Below are 15,999 nucleotides of genomic sequence, written 5' to 3'. Positions count from 1 at the left end.
AAAGGCTTTGATCTTAACTCTGATTTTAATTCTCAGACAATGGAGATGTAGAGAAATAGTTATTTGCTAAGTGTAGTGATTTAGCAACAGGACTGGAATAAGAGTAGGATTCAAAATTCCCAGGAGACCTGGGATGACTAATATCCTTATCACACAACTTCTAGCAAATGCAAGAAATAAACAGGACCTCTTTCAATGTGGAGTAATGATGAATAAACTTTGAGAATAGTCTGATATCTGGACAAATAAGGGAAGCTTTTCTTCCAAAAAATGCTTATGAGACATGTCAAAACGCCAACAGTGAATAATGAATGACTGTGTCAGTCTTAGAGTGCAGACTCCACTTTGCTGCGTCTTTCATTGCTAAACAGAGTAACTGGGGACTTCTTGCTCTTTTGTCAACTAATTTTATACTTTACCAATGTATTTCCTGCAATTGTCAAAATCCCTTCTATACGATCAAGTGCAACTTCAATGTTAGTTCTTCCAGAATGCCTGGCATGCTGGGAGAGAAGTTTTCTGAAGTCTCAAATTTTGCTTTCTTGTATCTCTTGGCACATCACATATTCAGCTGCATTTATTTGTGTGAATTTTTGATGTCTCTACTATATTAAAAGGCCAGCTGTCTTCATTTATTTTTATCTTCTGGTGGGCCCAGTAAAAGACCGTCTTCTAACAGGCCCTTTTGTGTGTGATACAGTGCATCACACATAAAAGGTGCCTGATGTTTCATCAATGAATAAGTGAATGGATGTAGTGGACAAGTGTAGTGCCAGCTGAAGACTGTTCCTTTGTCTTGTTTTTGTTTTCTAGCTCCTTTTATTGTTGCTTCTAATAGAGTACCTTGAGCATAGCAGATGCTCCATTAAGCGTCTACCGACGTGACTTCAAAATACTTAATGTTCTTTTAAAAATCACGAAGGCTTATATAAAGTGAAATGTAATTGGAAAATATATCATTTTCATTAATTTTTTTTAAAGGAATATTTTGGGAATTAGCTACAAATGAGTTTATCTTCATAGGCTAGAATGCATTTCATAGTGATGCAGAGAGTTTTGATAGTACATTTATATGCATTTTGGGCTTCAGCATATCTCGGCCTTATCATTCACTACATGTGTGAATATGGGCAAATTAGTTAACCTTTGTGAAACTCAAATTCACCACCTATAAAACAGAGGTACAACATTACCTCACAGGTTAGTTATATTAAGTGGAAACTCTATACAAACAACCTGTATTATGTGTCTGGCTCACTATAAATAATAGGTATTATTTCTCTTCTTCCCCCTCTTTTATTAGTTTCAATTTTCTTAAATATTAAATTTAACTAAAATGCATGTATGTCTTCATTTTGATTACACAAAATTAAAGTTGACACTTATTCAAAATGTAATATGCACAATATAATCCAAATCGAGATGTTTTATAAAGTGTTTAAGAAGCATCTAGTATTACTAGTGTTTTGCACATGTTTCTTTTGCTTTCACTATTAAGAATGGTGCTTTTCTTCTTTTGGAAAACTGTTCTTCTCTGAGGGTAGGCTAAGGGGATCGATGATGACAATTTCTACAATCACCACTTCCCCATTCCCTATCCGCTGGGATAGTCATGTTTTCAAAATAAGCTTTTTCTCTAGGATTTTCATTGGGTTTTTCTCTAAGATGTTAAATGTGGACTATAGTTAAATCTTGTCCTTCCCCTGGAAAGGAAGCAGAGGATCTTTGAGCCTGGGCAGAGTTGACCATCACGGCTTTGTTTTGGAGAAAGGGAGTCTGCAACAATGAGGAAGACGCATGGAAAGAAAGGCCTGGTTACTCATACATGTCCCACATTTGGTACTGTGGATCAACAAGCTCTCTAGTTTTAGCTAAACCAGCATGAGTGTGATCTTCACGTTTACAACAAAAGCTGTGATTACACATCTGAGCAGGGAGCATTTACGTCTGATCACTGTATAATTTACTAACTACTGTTTCAGTCTCATGCGGTAACCTTAACCTTGGCCAGGATTTGGCAAATGTTAGGGTTCTGTATGGGGGGAGACCAGGTGGGAGAAAGTGGCAAGATCAGACCACCTTTAGCACTTTTAGGGAGAAGAAAAGAACAAAAAATCTCTGAAGCACATGCTTTGTTCTCAGTAAATCACCTGGAGCACAGTCAGGGGAAGATCCTTTAAATTCCCTGACTCTGTAAGAAGCAGAGTGTGTCAAAGCCACCTTGGGAAGTAGATCTAGCCTGTGGTGGGAGAAGGGGGCTCCTGACCAAGATCCACTTCTTTGGATTCCTTGGGTCTAAGTTGTCTGAGCTACCAAACTGAATAGCTTCTTAAGTAAATGAACACATCTTAAATTCACAGGAATTAGGTTTTTTTTGGGGGGCCCATTTTCTCCTCATTCCTCTCCCTTCCATCTTCTCAACTTTACTTCCTCTTTTCTTCCAAATAACATTTTTTAGAGGACTTTAAAGTGTAACGTTTTCACCTTTTAGAAATATTTAAAATGCAGTGGGGTTGGGGGGAAGGAAGTAAGAATCACCTGCAATACTACCACTCAGAGATATTCCCTCTTAATTTTTGGCATATATTCTTCCAACTCTGTTTCTATGCAATAATATTTTTTTTAATGTTTTATTTATTTCTAGGAGAGAGAGAGAGACAGCGTGAACAGGTGATGGTCAGAGAGAGAGGGAGTCACAGACTGAAACAGGCTCCAGGCTCTGAGCCGGCAGTCAGCACAGAGCCCGACATGGGGCTCGAACCCACGAACCCATGAACCGCGAGATCGTGACCTAAGCGAAAGTCGGACGCTCAACCGACTAAGCCACCCAGGTGCCTCTCTATGCAATAATATTTTAACATAATTGAAATCATGATGCATACCTACATTCCATCCTCTTCTGATTTTCTTTGAACAAATCTAAACATATTATGCTATTTCTTTTTTTCCCTCCCTATTGCTTTGATATTAAAGGTAAAGTTGCCATGAACACCTTAGCATTACATTTTTGATGCCATATTTCAGGAGACATAGAGCATTGATAGCATGTGTGTTGAAAGACTTCCACCAAGGTAATTGATTATCCAGATACCGTACTTGACCCCAGTTTTGTCTTCCTGCATACATAGTGGACTTTTAGGGTGCATTATAATTGGAGATGATCAGTTCAGTGATGACACCAAGTGTATTTATAGGAGTAGAATCAGATGTTAACATGCCTATACCTGAACAAAATTATTGTTAGTTTCTGGGTAGAAAGGAAATTCAGAAATATAAAATTTAGTCACAATTGCTAGACTTCCAATCCTCCTACGCTGTTCAAGCTGAGAGCCCATCGTTATTTCTGGCGGAGTCAATGCTCGTTTTTCTGTCAGGATTCTCTTGTACAACCGAGATGTTCTGCTTTGTCAACAAAACAGAAGCACAGTAGTTTGGCTATAAACTTGAAAATAACAGTAGTATTCCTCCCTGTTTTAGAGGAAATTCCAAATACAAAGGAGTTAAAATTAAGACAACATTGTTAAAGGAAAGAATAGAATGCAATACACACGTGCCACTTTGAGACTAGTCCCATGTGGCTCCTCTCGTCACCTGATTAAACACGAGTCAAATCCTTTGGCCCAGGGAAGGTGCACAAAGACCCTTTTGGTTTCTGCCTAAGTCATATGGTTATGCCTGTGACTCCTATGCCATCTGGAAACCTTTGCACTGAATATTTGGAAAGAAATCAGATCAGAAAATGATAGTATCTTTGGAAGAATGGGGTGACATACATAAGAAAATATTGGTGAAATAGCTTATATCATTCATTTTTCAAAGATCCAGTTTGAAGCTGGCAGGAAGTGTAAGATTACGGAGATAAAAGCTAACATTGGCTTCAACATTTTTTAAGACATAAATGCTGTGGGGGGTTGACATGGGGGTTAGGGGAGACTGGACTAAGTGTAAAAGCAACACTATGAAAAACATTTGTTTTTATTTTGTATTTTTGGGATTGGAACCCATGAAACCTTCTGATTTTCCACCTTTGACTGGATGGGGTCTCATTTCCAAACTAACAGTTATCCTCTACTTTGAGAACTCCATCTGTGAAAATGTCTTCCATTCAAGAAAACAATTAAGAGCCGCATAAACCCTAACTAGATAAAACTTTGGTCCTTGTCCTTTGAACTATAATGTGGTTGAATTGGATTCAGGTGTTTACAAGAGGGTTTTGAAATTCTCTTACACAATCGTTCTTAACTGGGGGATAAATTACACAGAGAGAAGTGCTGGATACATTCTCCTTCTCCTGCTGAGAACTACAGATAGCATCTAATTTTCTTTTACTTCAGGTGGGAAAAAGAAAGGCCCAAGAGAATGGATCCAATGTCCAAAGCCACCTTGTCATTAATGGAAGACTAGGACTAGGAGAAGATTCTTCTCCCAGGACAGGACCCTTTCCACCTTACAGCTAGAGTCCACATAGACACTGCAGCATGAAGGCAGACTCCTTACCAAGGGTGGCTGCTGAGAAACTCTTTCTGTCCTCATCCCTGAGTTCTATTGGCTCCCAACTCTTTTTTTTTTTTTTTTTTTAAATATTTTTTATTTATTTCTAGGAGAGAGAGAGACGGCGTGAGCAGGGGAGGGTCAGAGAGAGAGGGAGTCACAGACTGAAACAGACTCCAGGCTCTGAGCTGGCAGTCAGCACAGAGCCCGACGCGGGGCTCGAACCCACGAACCGCGAGATCGTGACCCAAGCGAAAGTCGGACGCTTAACCGACTAAGCCACCCGGGCGCCCCTATTGGCTCCCAACTCTTAATGTTTCAGCTTCTAAACTCTTTCCTTGACCAGGATTCATCCATGGTGAAATTGGATTTATGTGTGCGATTAGATAGGCCTTACCTGAGAGAACAACTCCAAAGGATTGGGATTGTTTGAGAGAGATCCATACAACTCAACAGTGCCACTTAAGATTAATAATATCCTCATGCGTGAGGGAGGGGAAAGTTTTGGCCTTCTCACTTTGGTGTATCCCTTAATCTCAGGAAATCTGCTATTTCTAGACACAGGAGATCCAGGCACTAGAGAGGTATCTTTTTCCCCCCAATAAAATTTCACTCAAGTCCTTCCTTAGGGATGGGAGTCTGACATTTTAAAGAGTGAGGAGTCTAGTGTCTTTTTATGATTTGTACTAGTTGCTCTTCAGCTGGGATAGATATTAAATGACTCAAAGATAGTTGTTCTCCTCAGAACTGAACACTCCTATTGCTCCAATTGCCAATACTACTTAAACGTGTTTTCAGTTTATTTTAAAGAAAGGTACCCGTAAGTATACTTTGAATTGTCCATGATAAAGGTGGTAGTGATATAGGAAGAGATAAGGATATCCATGGCTAGTTTAAAACTGTATTTTCAATATTTATAATAACTTTAAGAAATATGTGTGGAAATGAGCCCATTACAATGATCTCAAGTTAAAAAAGATGGCACCGTTTGTAACAGCCACAAACTGGAAACTTCTCAAGTGCCTATCAACAATGGAATGGGTGAACTGTATCATCATACAACAGAATATTACTGAGCAATGAGAACGAAAGATGCACAGTCAAATGCAGCAACATAGATGAATCTCAAATGTAATACTGAGTGAAAGAAGCCAGACACCAAAGAATACATACTAATTGATTAAAACTAATGTATGATATTAAAAGTCAGATGGTAGTTGTCCTTGGAGGAGTGAAATGGTGGTTGGAAGAAGGGACTTGTAAGGCACTAGTAATGTTTTGTTTCTTAAAGGTGCTGATTACAGGGCTGTGTTCAGTAGCAGAAAGTTCACTGAGCTGGGTGCACTTATGCTTTATGAAACTGTTGTGTATGTTATATTTCAGTAACTTTTTTTTCCAAAAAGTCAATGGGCATCTTTCAAGAAGCAAGAAAACCAACACTCATATTCTGAACAAAAATTCCCTCAGTTTCATTTTGTTAGGAAGAATAAGGATGTTGGAAGCATGCCTCTTTTGTAAAATATTGTCAAGTAACAAAATGAACCAAACTAGCCAAAAGGACAGGAAAAGAGAAGAACATAAAAGCCTCAAGAGCTGAGGTCCTATCGGGGACAAAACAGTCCCCTCCCAGAACTCTTATGTGAGTTAGGATTTCAGAAGCAGGTCTGTCTGAGGTGGGGAAGCCTCTCATTTATATTCAGAAATGCGCTTTCCAAAGCTAGACAGCTGGCACAGTAGTCTGAGTGAGTAATGAGCTCACAATTTCAATTTATTATCAAAATATTTCCATCAGATGACAAACCCGAAAAGATAAAGAGACGCAGAGCTATATAGATGCCCTTTTATCGGAGCCACCTCAGGGACAGATTTTATTCCGAAAATCCTGATTGGAAACCACAGGTCTTATGTATCTTTAGACAACTGTCCAATGGTCATTTTCCCCCCTAGTTTGTGCGTAAAGCTTTTTATCAATATGATTTATAAGTTTAAAAATCTCAAATCTTCATCTGTACATTAGTTTACAGATCTTGGTTCATAACTGTCCAAAACTTTGATATTCAATGATTACCTATAATAATAATTACTTAGTCATAAATGTAATAATTAAATATAAAAATTATTATTTATACATTACTACAAATCTCTTAAAAAGATCAAGTTTTGAGAGAGAGAGAGAACATAAAATTGCTTAGAAAATTGCAGGGAGCCTTAAGAATTTCAATATCAGTGAAAACAGGTACAATGAAAAACAGTTTCAGACATTCATTTTAGCCCTAAGAGTAGCTTAAAATACAATGATCTCAGGATGAATAACTGATGATTGGCAAAACTGGTTTAAAATTACATTAAGTCCCAAGCCCCCAATATGTATAAGAATTCTTTGGAAGATTTTTTCAGGAGCATAAATGTTACAAATAAAAATAAAAATAAGTAATTAGATGATGTGTTTTTTAACTCTCATGCCACTGCTGTGCTTTTAGAGCCCACTGTAGTCTTCAACCTCTTCTTTCTCCCTTTGATTAGAAAGCCCAGGCTACACCAAGTGGTTAACACTGTTTTCAAGAGATGACATCAAACTGGCAGATCATATGAGAAACAGAAATGGTAATATCTATAGACATAAAACATTATTTACACAGTGAGAAGTGATTGATTTGATAAGACACCAGACCCCCCCCCACCTCCTCTCTCCATTCCTTTTCCAGAATAAACTATCTTCATTTCTAAATGATGCTCTCTCATCTCTGTTAACTACCCCCATGTAATTACAGTGACCTCGGTGGCCCATTTTCTCTTGGACAGAGTTCCCCATTTTCCGTGGTGCTGGCAAGGCTAGCCAAAGGCCATGTCGCTTTTTCTGAAGATCACCAAACTCGGCATTTCTTTTCTGGATTCATGTATGAGTTCTTGCGGCAATTATAGGCCTCTGAAAACTCATGGGAGTTCTGCAAAGTCCCAATAATTCTGTGAAACAAATAAAAATCACCATCAGCATTTGATACTGATGTCCATACCAGATAAGAGGACCTCTACAAAATTTCTCTGTATTGAGGGAATTTGAAACTTACAGTTTAAGAGAATAATAATAATAAAGAGACTAGTAGAATAAATTCATTATTCATTAACAGAATTTTTATATGGACAGGTAACAAAGCACAGGAGTTAGGAGCAAAGATTTTGAAGACAGTATGGCTTGAATCCTGGTTGTAAGTTGTGTCTATTTCACCTCTCTGTGCTTCACTTCCCTTTTCTGTAAAATGCATATAATAATAGTACCTGCATCTTAAGGTTGCCGAGGGTATACATGTAAGGTAAGACATACATGTTGTAAAATAAATAAATAATTCATATTTGGAATCGCAGTTATATAACGAAGAGTCTGGCCAAAAATAAAATCATGAGTATTCGTTACCTTTTGGAAGGGCTCTCACAATAACTTAAGTTTAGCAGACTTCAAATAGATATTCGTTGATTTGATTTAATAAGGAAGATAATTATTTTCCTTTTTTCCAAAAGAACTCCATAGATATCAGAAACTGGATTCAGCCCGAGTAACTGGAAAGGGCTGGCAGAAAGTCAATTTCTTCTTATCTCTGACCCCAATGGGCAAAAACAACACTGTCTAACCCAACAGTCGGCACCAAGCAACATTTGAGGAGAGAGATAGGTCAGTACAGTGAGCGATGCAGAGGCGGTGTTTTCACATCAACCCCAAACCAGCTCCTTCCCTTCTCTTCCCACTGGGGCCACCTCACCACACCCACCTTGGGTTGGGAGGAAGGGCAGGGAGGCAAACAGACCAGGGTGGTGGGAAGACCTCAAGCAAGTGACAAGACAGTATGTTCTAATTACTGAGATCTCCTTACGTGGCAGATGTGCTAAGTGTAAATCTTTGCACTCTTATCTCCTCTAACCCATTCTCCACACAGCAGAGTGATCTTTAAGATTTAAATGAAATCCCCTAAATCCCTTATTTAAAATTTTCCAGGGTCTTGAATGAAATTCAGCTTCCTTTCCGTGGCTTCCAATGTTCTGTTGGCTCCAGCCTACCTTCCCGGCTTCCTCATAGTACGTTTGTTCTTCTTCCCGTTTCTCTCATACACCGACCTACTTTCCATTCATCAAACCAGCCAATGTCTTTCTCTCTTCAGCGCTTTCTGCTCCCACTGACCATACTCCCTGGAAAGTTTACTCCCCAGTGACTACATGACTCACTCTTCTCAGCCTTTATGCCTCCACTTAAACACCCCTCCTCAGAGACTTCCTTCGAATAATGTCCAGATTAGTGCCTTCCACCTGTGGGAGCCCTCTCGGTTCACAATGCTTTGTCCTTCTTCTTTACTTCCTGATATAACCACTACACTGTAATGTGAGGGCAAAATACTGTGTATCTCTTGCTCTCTGCGACCCTCCCCGTGGGACTCAGTACATACATACTGAATACATTAGTCTGTCAGCTGGTCATGGTGATTGCATGTATATGAGGAATAGGGAATTATAAAGAGAAACACTGCTTGGCATTTTTGTTGATTTGCTACAACCAACTATGTGAGAAAGCAAGCATTTGCTTTCCTTATCCCCATTCCAGGAAAGATAACTAAATTCCTGAATGATAACTGAATTTCTGAATGATAACTAATTTCTGAAAGTCTGACTTCCTAATGTGTCAACCATTATCACATCAACTGTCTCTCAATCCCCAACATCACAACTCCCTTATCCTTCAGGGAGAATGTAAGCCTCTTCTGGCTGTGTGTGGTTTTTTAGTGCTCCTCGAAGAGTCCTAAAGATTACTAGGTATCTGCCTGGTATTGGGGGGCAGGGAGTTGAGGTGGGGTGGGAGCCAGAGCTGTGACCACAGGAGCCATTGCCCGTGACCACCCGGAGGAAATGGAGCCACCTGACTTCAGATGGAGCCCTTGAACTGTAGGAATATCAGCAGTGACCACTGGGTCTTCAGATTCCTGTACAATCCTAAAAAGGAGTACACCGAAAACTACAGAAATTAAATTTCTTACTTCCTTGTTTAGGTCTGGAGCTTGGAGATTGAATTAATTTACTATTATAGTAATAATAATAATAATAATAATAATAAATGTGTCATTTCTTACATCTAAAAGTTAAGAACAAATTTACTTGATACGTGGTCTAAAGTGATTATATGCAGGGATAAAAGTATTTTATTTCATTTTTAGTAATCTCTATACCCAATGTGGGGCTCAAACTCATGACCCCACAACTAAGAGTTGCATGTTCTACTGACTGAGCCAGCCAGGTGCTCCAAAGAATAAAAGGATGTTAGACATCAGGAATTTGTATTGGTCTTTAAAGTTTCTGGGCTCATCAGTTCTGAGACTGAGAGATGCTTTGATTCATTTAATTCAATCCCCTTTCTACTTTAGGAAGCCCTATATCCTAGCTGAGTGACAGTCATCATGGTGGCCTGATTGTTCCCCAAACTGAGGAGGAAGCTCCCTGATGGACAGGGAGATCATCTGAGAGTCACTGACTGGAGGAGTTGCTCTTTTTTGTTTTCATTTTAGTAAACCTTTTTAAAAAAAGGATTGTGGGTTAGATATAATCACATGGGGACAAGTACTTCAGTAAAATGTCCAAATCCATGACCTAATTCTACATTTGTCATAAAAATATTAAGGAAATTAAACACACCCACACATACACACACACCTCAAAAAAGGGAAGTCTTCACAAAACACCAATGGGCGTTAGCAATGCACCAACACTCAACCTAAGGCACACTTAGCTCTTCCTTTCCCTTCTAGCTCTTCTCTTTGCATCCAAAGCTTCGCTTAGACAATTTGATTCTGAATAATTAGGTCAACAATGTACCAGGACTTCACTTACCTTCCTACGACTCTAATTAATGCCTTGTTGTTTACGTTAAATCTTTGGATGGATGACATAAATAATCTCTTTCAGAAAGTGGATACATTATTAATCAAATGAATCCCTTCTCTTAAGAGTGGGGTCCTATTTCATTAATACTATATAAAATACTTACCTGAATTTCATGCTACATGAAAACTGTAGTGTATGTGTTTATAATAACAAAGATAAATGACTTTTATTAATTATTTCTTAAAGTGATTTACTTGAAAGTTTTACTTTTTTGTATAAAATGTTTTATTGTACTACTGTTGTTTATTCCCTTGGCAAATAATCACTTGTTTTAAAAACATTTAAGAGATAGAAGTGACCAAGAAGACTACTCCTGCCTACACTTAACTGGATTTTTAAATTATTGAATGAACTTTTTGCAATTAATTGGTCTTCTGATAACCCTTTGTTCCTTCTTTTAAATGAATGACTTGGTTACAAGGTTGACTAGTTTCATTCATAAGTTAACTATCCAGTACTTATCATTAACTGTTGTTGATGATTTTATTACAATAAGGTCACATCGATCAGCTTATGCTCTACTATGGATTAACAAGTGCTAACAGGAATTCTACAAGATTTACCAAAATCCAAACTGACATTTACAAAATATCAAAAACCAATGCTAATATTTAAGGTATATGGAGGAAATATTAGTATTTCAAAGAGGATTTAACATTTGCATATTAAATCATAGAATAATAGGGAACAAAATCACCATATTACTTGGAAATGTCTACATAAAACACTATAAAGAGTATCTTACAAAAAGTATTAGGAATTAACCTGTGGGAAAAATTTCTTGCTTTATTAGTAGTGTTAGTTTTATAAAGTGCTCTTATATTCTGACTGGAAGATAATTATCGAGCAATTTAAGCATCTATTTTACAAAATTTTTCTTAACTGTTCATTTATTTTTGAGAGAGAGAGAGAGACAGTGTGTGAGCAGGGGAGGGGCATAGAGAGAGGGAGACACAAACTCTGAAGCAGGTTCCAGGTCTGAGCTGTCAGCATAGAGCCCAACGTGGCACTTGAAGTCTCGGACTACAAGATCATGACCTGAGCCTAAATCGTATGCTTAACCGACTGAGCCACCCAGGTGCCCCTAGCAATTTAAGCATCTATATTACTTTAAGCATCTATATTACTATTACTTTACTATTTACATTGGTATCACTTTGTCCCTTCAGATTTGGTTTAAAACAAGTATCAGACCCTTTTAGACTGTTTAGAAGTATTACATCTGAATAACTTTGGAAACACATCTGTCGTTTATATGGTAAATATCAGCATAACAACCATTCTAAGTGACTGCAGATGGCTAAGAAAAATTGAATTTCCAAAAAGAAGGCATTTAAATTGTGAGTTCAGTGTTTAGAACCTCAAGGGGAAATGTTTTTGTTTTAAATACTAAAGTTTTTGAGGTTTGTGTAAAAGTACATAAGACTTTAGTTAGGAAGAATAAAACAATTACAGCTCAGACCTAACAAACTGTTTTATAGATTCAGCTTGATATCAAATTATATTTTGCCTTTTGTTGTTAATACTGTGACTATTTAAGTGCAAGCTTACAAAATCTCCCTTTATTTAAGAAATGTTTCTACACAACCCACTATGCACAATTTTTCAATAGCAATTCAGTGTCTATTAGTTTTTAAGGCTCTTTAAAAAATATGTTTTACTCTGTACAGCCAGGAAGCAGCTTGTTTCCAAAACTAAATGTAACCTCAACCTTTTGCCAAGGAAATCCCTTTACCTCCAGAGAAAATAATAATTTCCTTGACAAAGGGTTGGCATTCCATTTACCCTTTGGAAAAAAAAAACAACAACACATACTTCTCTTGCTTTAAATGAAAAATAGTCAAAGGGACATCTTTTGCACCAGAACAGAGAAAATGAAAATTACAAATAATTTTACACATTTTATGATAAGATAATATGTGCTTTTACAGAGAGCAAATTTTATGTATTTATAATAAAATTGTTTCATTTTAAAATTGAAGGTAGAAAACAGTTATGTATTTACCTACATATCATTTAACCAGTGATCAGTTGCTGACATTCTGAACTATACAGACATAAGAAATAAGCAACAAAGAGCCCCTGACTTTAGTTAATAAAAAGTGTTTCAAAGTCCATCTATTTACTCCTGGAAATTCTTATTCTGTTTATACTTTTCTTATCTAAAAATAATCCTCGTACTAATTTTCAAACATCTATATGTAATAGACACTTCTATATTAACATTAATCTTCAATGACTCTCATGAGAATTTAATCCCTATTTTATATATCAAGAAATTGAGACACAGAGATTAAGTAACAGCTTGCAAATGGTAAGTCATGGGTGGAACTCAAGAGTTCAAGAGTAGTATAAAGATATGCTTTCTGACTTAATCAGAATAAAGTAATGGGATGGCAAAAGGCAGGCAATGTAGTAACAGAAAAAGAGAACTAGGAAAGAAACAACCAGAAAAACCCTAATAAAAAGCCAAAATTAAAAGTGAAAAAAAGCACTACTGTATCCCCATCAGTGTCTCTATATTGTAGGAATAAGTAGTTTCCCACACTAGCATTAACTAATAAATGCTAAAATGCCAACTAATAGTCATAACAACAGGCTGTCGTTATAAAAAAAAAAAAAAGGCTAGGTTTTGTTGAGGATACTGTGTTAATAAGGAAACAGGGTAGAAAATATATTTTAAACAGAGAAATTTTAATCCGTGGTTAAGATGAAAACATTAACACTCAAGGGACAAATTGTAGCGATCCAAAACTTTAATTTGCAAGCCCCATGCTCTGATGATACCAGGTGTATCAGGTACGACAGTAATACTACTTAAATTCACTTAGGTTTCTATGGATATATGTTTTAGTTCATGGGCATATGGAGGGAAGAACTTTGACCAATTAGACTGCTTTCATGGTTGATGTGAGCTTATAAATTGCTCTCTGTTGTCTTAAGAATTAGATTCCTGTATCTTCACTTCTGAAGACTTCAGGTAGGAAAAAGAAAATTCTAGAAATGAAAACAGTTACTTGGGTAAACCATCATGGGACTTGACCTAGTGACTTTTGCTGCTTTTTATCTAAAAAAGAAGTTAATTTGAATATTCTAGCAAGACTGAATTTACCTTGGATTATAAACATAATGGGCATACAATAAACAGTTGCCGAGTAAATGAATTTTGAAAGAACTGTTAAGGCAAATACTAAATGATGATGATTACAATGATGATACTGGAGCGAGCTGAGTAAATTCTTTAATTTGTAAATGTGCTATTTATTATTTCATAATTGAATATGCTTTTTCCCCAGTAGTAAATGATTGGGGCAGTATGCTTATGTGTATTTTAAGAGGGGCTTTTAAAACTCAGCCCCTTAATTCTCTTTTGTTCTGAAACTGTTTCCCAACCACTCTACAAAATTTTTAATTTGCTTTTCAGAGTTCCTGCCTGAGAAGTGTTGTTGTTGATCAATAAATCAGTGATGAAGTGGTATTGTATGTTGGAAGGGAGAGCGTTAATAATTTAGTCCTAAATTGGATACATAGGGATCCAGGATTTAACACTGAAATGCTGGTTAGACTGATTCTCTTTCACTGTATTGATTTCTCTTATATTTTCTGGTCTCAGAAGGACTTTAGATTTCTTCTAACTCAACCCTCCAGTCTACAGAGCATTTTTCTCCAGCATGTTTGATGAGTTCTTCTCTGACCTCTGCTTCAAGGTGTTTTCTCCTGGAGCTTGGGGGCTAACTTTATGTTGGACAGCCTTTAATTAGCTCTGATTAAACCTCTAATTCTAGTCAACCTCTAATTAAAGAACATTTCTCTTTATGTTAAGTGGAAATCTTTCTTTGGAATGGCTACTCATTGGTGCTAGGCCTAAACTTTTCATAGCCTCTTAAAGATGTCTGTGCTGGCCTGAAATAGAGCCACTATACTCAGGCAACATCTTTGTTGGTGTCCATCAAGCACTGAGCACAGGTCACGTATGTTCTGAGGATAACAGCAGGCAAGGCTATGCTCATGTAAACAGGACATTTATCCTGATTTGTTCTGTTGATTGTTCTATGACCCTCAAAAGAAAAAAAAATTGTATTTCAAAATTGTGTAGTCGGAGTTAGAAAAAAAACCAGTTTCCAAATTTAGGAGGAATGGAATCAATATTGGGGCACCTGACTGCTGTTCAAACCCACGTACCTGAAATTCCCTGGACTGTGAACATCTGTTTTAATGGAGTTGACAGCATACTCTGGCCTGTAGGTCCCACACCACACCTAGGGATAGGAACAGAGAAAGGAAAGTAGCATGCTTAGGTTCAGTCTAAGAATATTTGTTTGGGCAGGCCAACTTCCTACTGCAAAAATTAAATTGGAATTCTGCATTCCTCAACCATTTACTCTTCAAATATTGTTCAGTGATAGGCAACCAGAAACATAATTATCATTAATATGATGTGATAGTCTGTTATAAACAATGAAAAGTCAGTCAAGTCAAATGCTCTGCCATACTGATTAAAACAGGAAAACTCAGCATGCAGTATTTAACTTACTATGAAATTATAACTCAAAATGATTTTCATATCTATCATTCAAGAAAGATACACTACCTGGGCAAAGTTCAAGAAGAATAGTTGTTTGTGATTTAGGTCAAGTCCAGGAAGTAGTTTTTCTTCACCATTCTTTTTAACATAATTTTGATAGGCCTAGGCAGTTAATGAAATGGAAACATGCTGTTTATAATTTTGAAATTTATGTATGAATCTTTGCAAAAGACTATGTAACCAAGTAATTAACCTTTTATATCAGGATCATCATAATAATATGTTTACATATGGCAACCTACAACTATTTAATGGATAGAAAGAAAACCAGAATTTATTGGGATGCCTGGGTGGCTCAGTCGGCTAAGCGTCCAACTTTGGCTCAGGTCATGATGTCACGGTTCGTGGGTTCAAGCCCCACGTTGGGCTCTGTGCTGAGAGCTAGCTCAGAGCCTGGAGCCTGCTTCCTATTCTGTGTCTCCCACTCTCTCTGACCCTCCCCTGCTCACGCTGCCTTTCTCTCTCTCTCTCAGAAATAAATAAAACATAAAAAAAATTTTTTTAAATAAAAAAACCCCAAAATTTATTTAAAAGTGCTTTGAAAATGTCAATGATCAATAAATGTCAGTCGAATGAATGGATGACTTAAATAAATGGTGAAAAACTTATCTAAATGTTGTTCTATAGATAGATGGATAGGTACAGCTAGTTGGAAGAATGGATTGCTAAGGGAGTTTGTGATGGTTATATTTACCTCAGTTACTACTCTTAGCAAAGACTTTCATCATACTTTGTTTGAATGATTCATGGCCAAAGTCAAGGAATTCCTTTAGATCTCTTAAAAATTAGTATCCTATGGTTCTAAGGATAAAGATGAGGAATTATTGTGGCCCCCTGCAAGACAGGGCAAAATAGACTGAACCTCAGTTACATTAGGAAGAAGGAATTTAGGTTACTTGAATGTCAGAAAATGTTCTTAATTCTTAAGGCCTTATGAACACTATTAAAAATGTAGTTTTCCTCGACTAAATATACTTAAAGATCTACAGCCAACTTTCTGAAAG

The 15,999-nt window shown here is 37.0% G+C and overlaps 1 protein-coding gene and 1 long non-coding RNA gene across 2 annotated transcripts in view; one reads left to right on the top strand and one right to left on the bottom strand.

Moving 5' to 3' along the window:
* LOC144219986 (uncharacterized) overlaps positions 1-6,212 on the top strand; it is a 53,927-nt gene extending 47,715 nt beyond the window's left edge. The window contains exon 4 of the long non-coding RNA XR_013331568.1: positions 2,645-6,212. This is a non-coding gene — a long non-coding RNA (uncharacterized LOC144219986). The remainder of the gene's footprint in view (positions 1-2,644) is intronic.
* A 16-nt stretch (positions 6,213-6,228) lies between these two features.
* The window catches only part of MME (membrane metalloendopeptidase), a 96,121-nt gene continuing 86,350 nt past the window's right edge, over positions 6,229-15,999 (bottom strand). Inside the window, exons 20-22 of the mRNA XM_077750092.1 lie at positions 15,002-15,097; positions 14,593-14,669; positions 6,229-7,455 (exon numbers count right to left, since the gene is read on the bottom strand). Of these exons, the coding sequence (XP_077606218.1) occupies positions 7,356-7,455; positions 14,593-14,669; positions 15,002-15,097 (273 nt within the window). The 3' untranslated portion in view covers positions 6,229-7,355. The remainder of the gene's footprint in view (positions 7,456-14,592; positions 14,670-15,001; positions 15,098-15,999) is intronic.

This window comes from Crocuta crocuta, unplaced genomic scaffold (genome assembly GCF_008692635.1).
Source record: "Crocuta crocuta isolate KB4526 unplaced genomic scaffold, BGI_CrCroc_1.0 scaffold19, whole genome shotgun sequence".
Taxonomy (NCBI): Eukaryota; Metazoa; Chordata; class Mammalia; order Carnivora; family Hyaenidae; genus Crocuta; species Crocuta crocuta.
The sequence above is the reverse complement of the archived record's forward strand: the minus strand, read 5'-3'. Positions and strand labels throughout refer to the sequence as shown.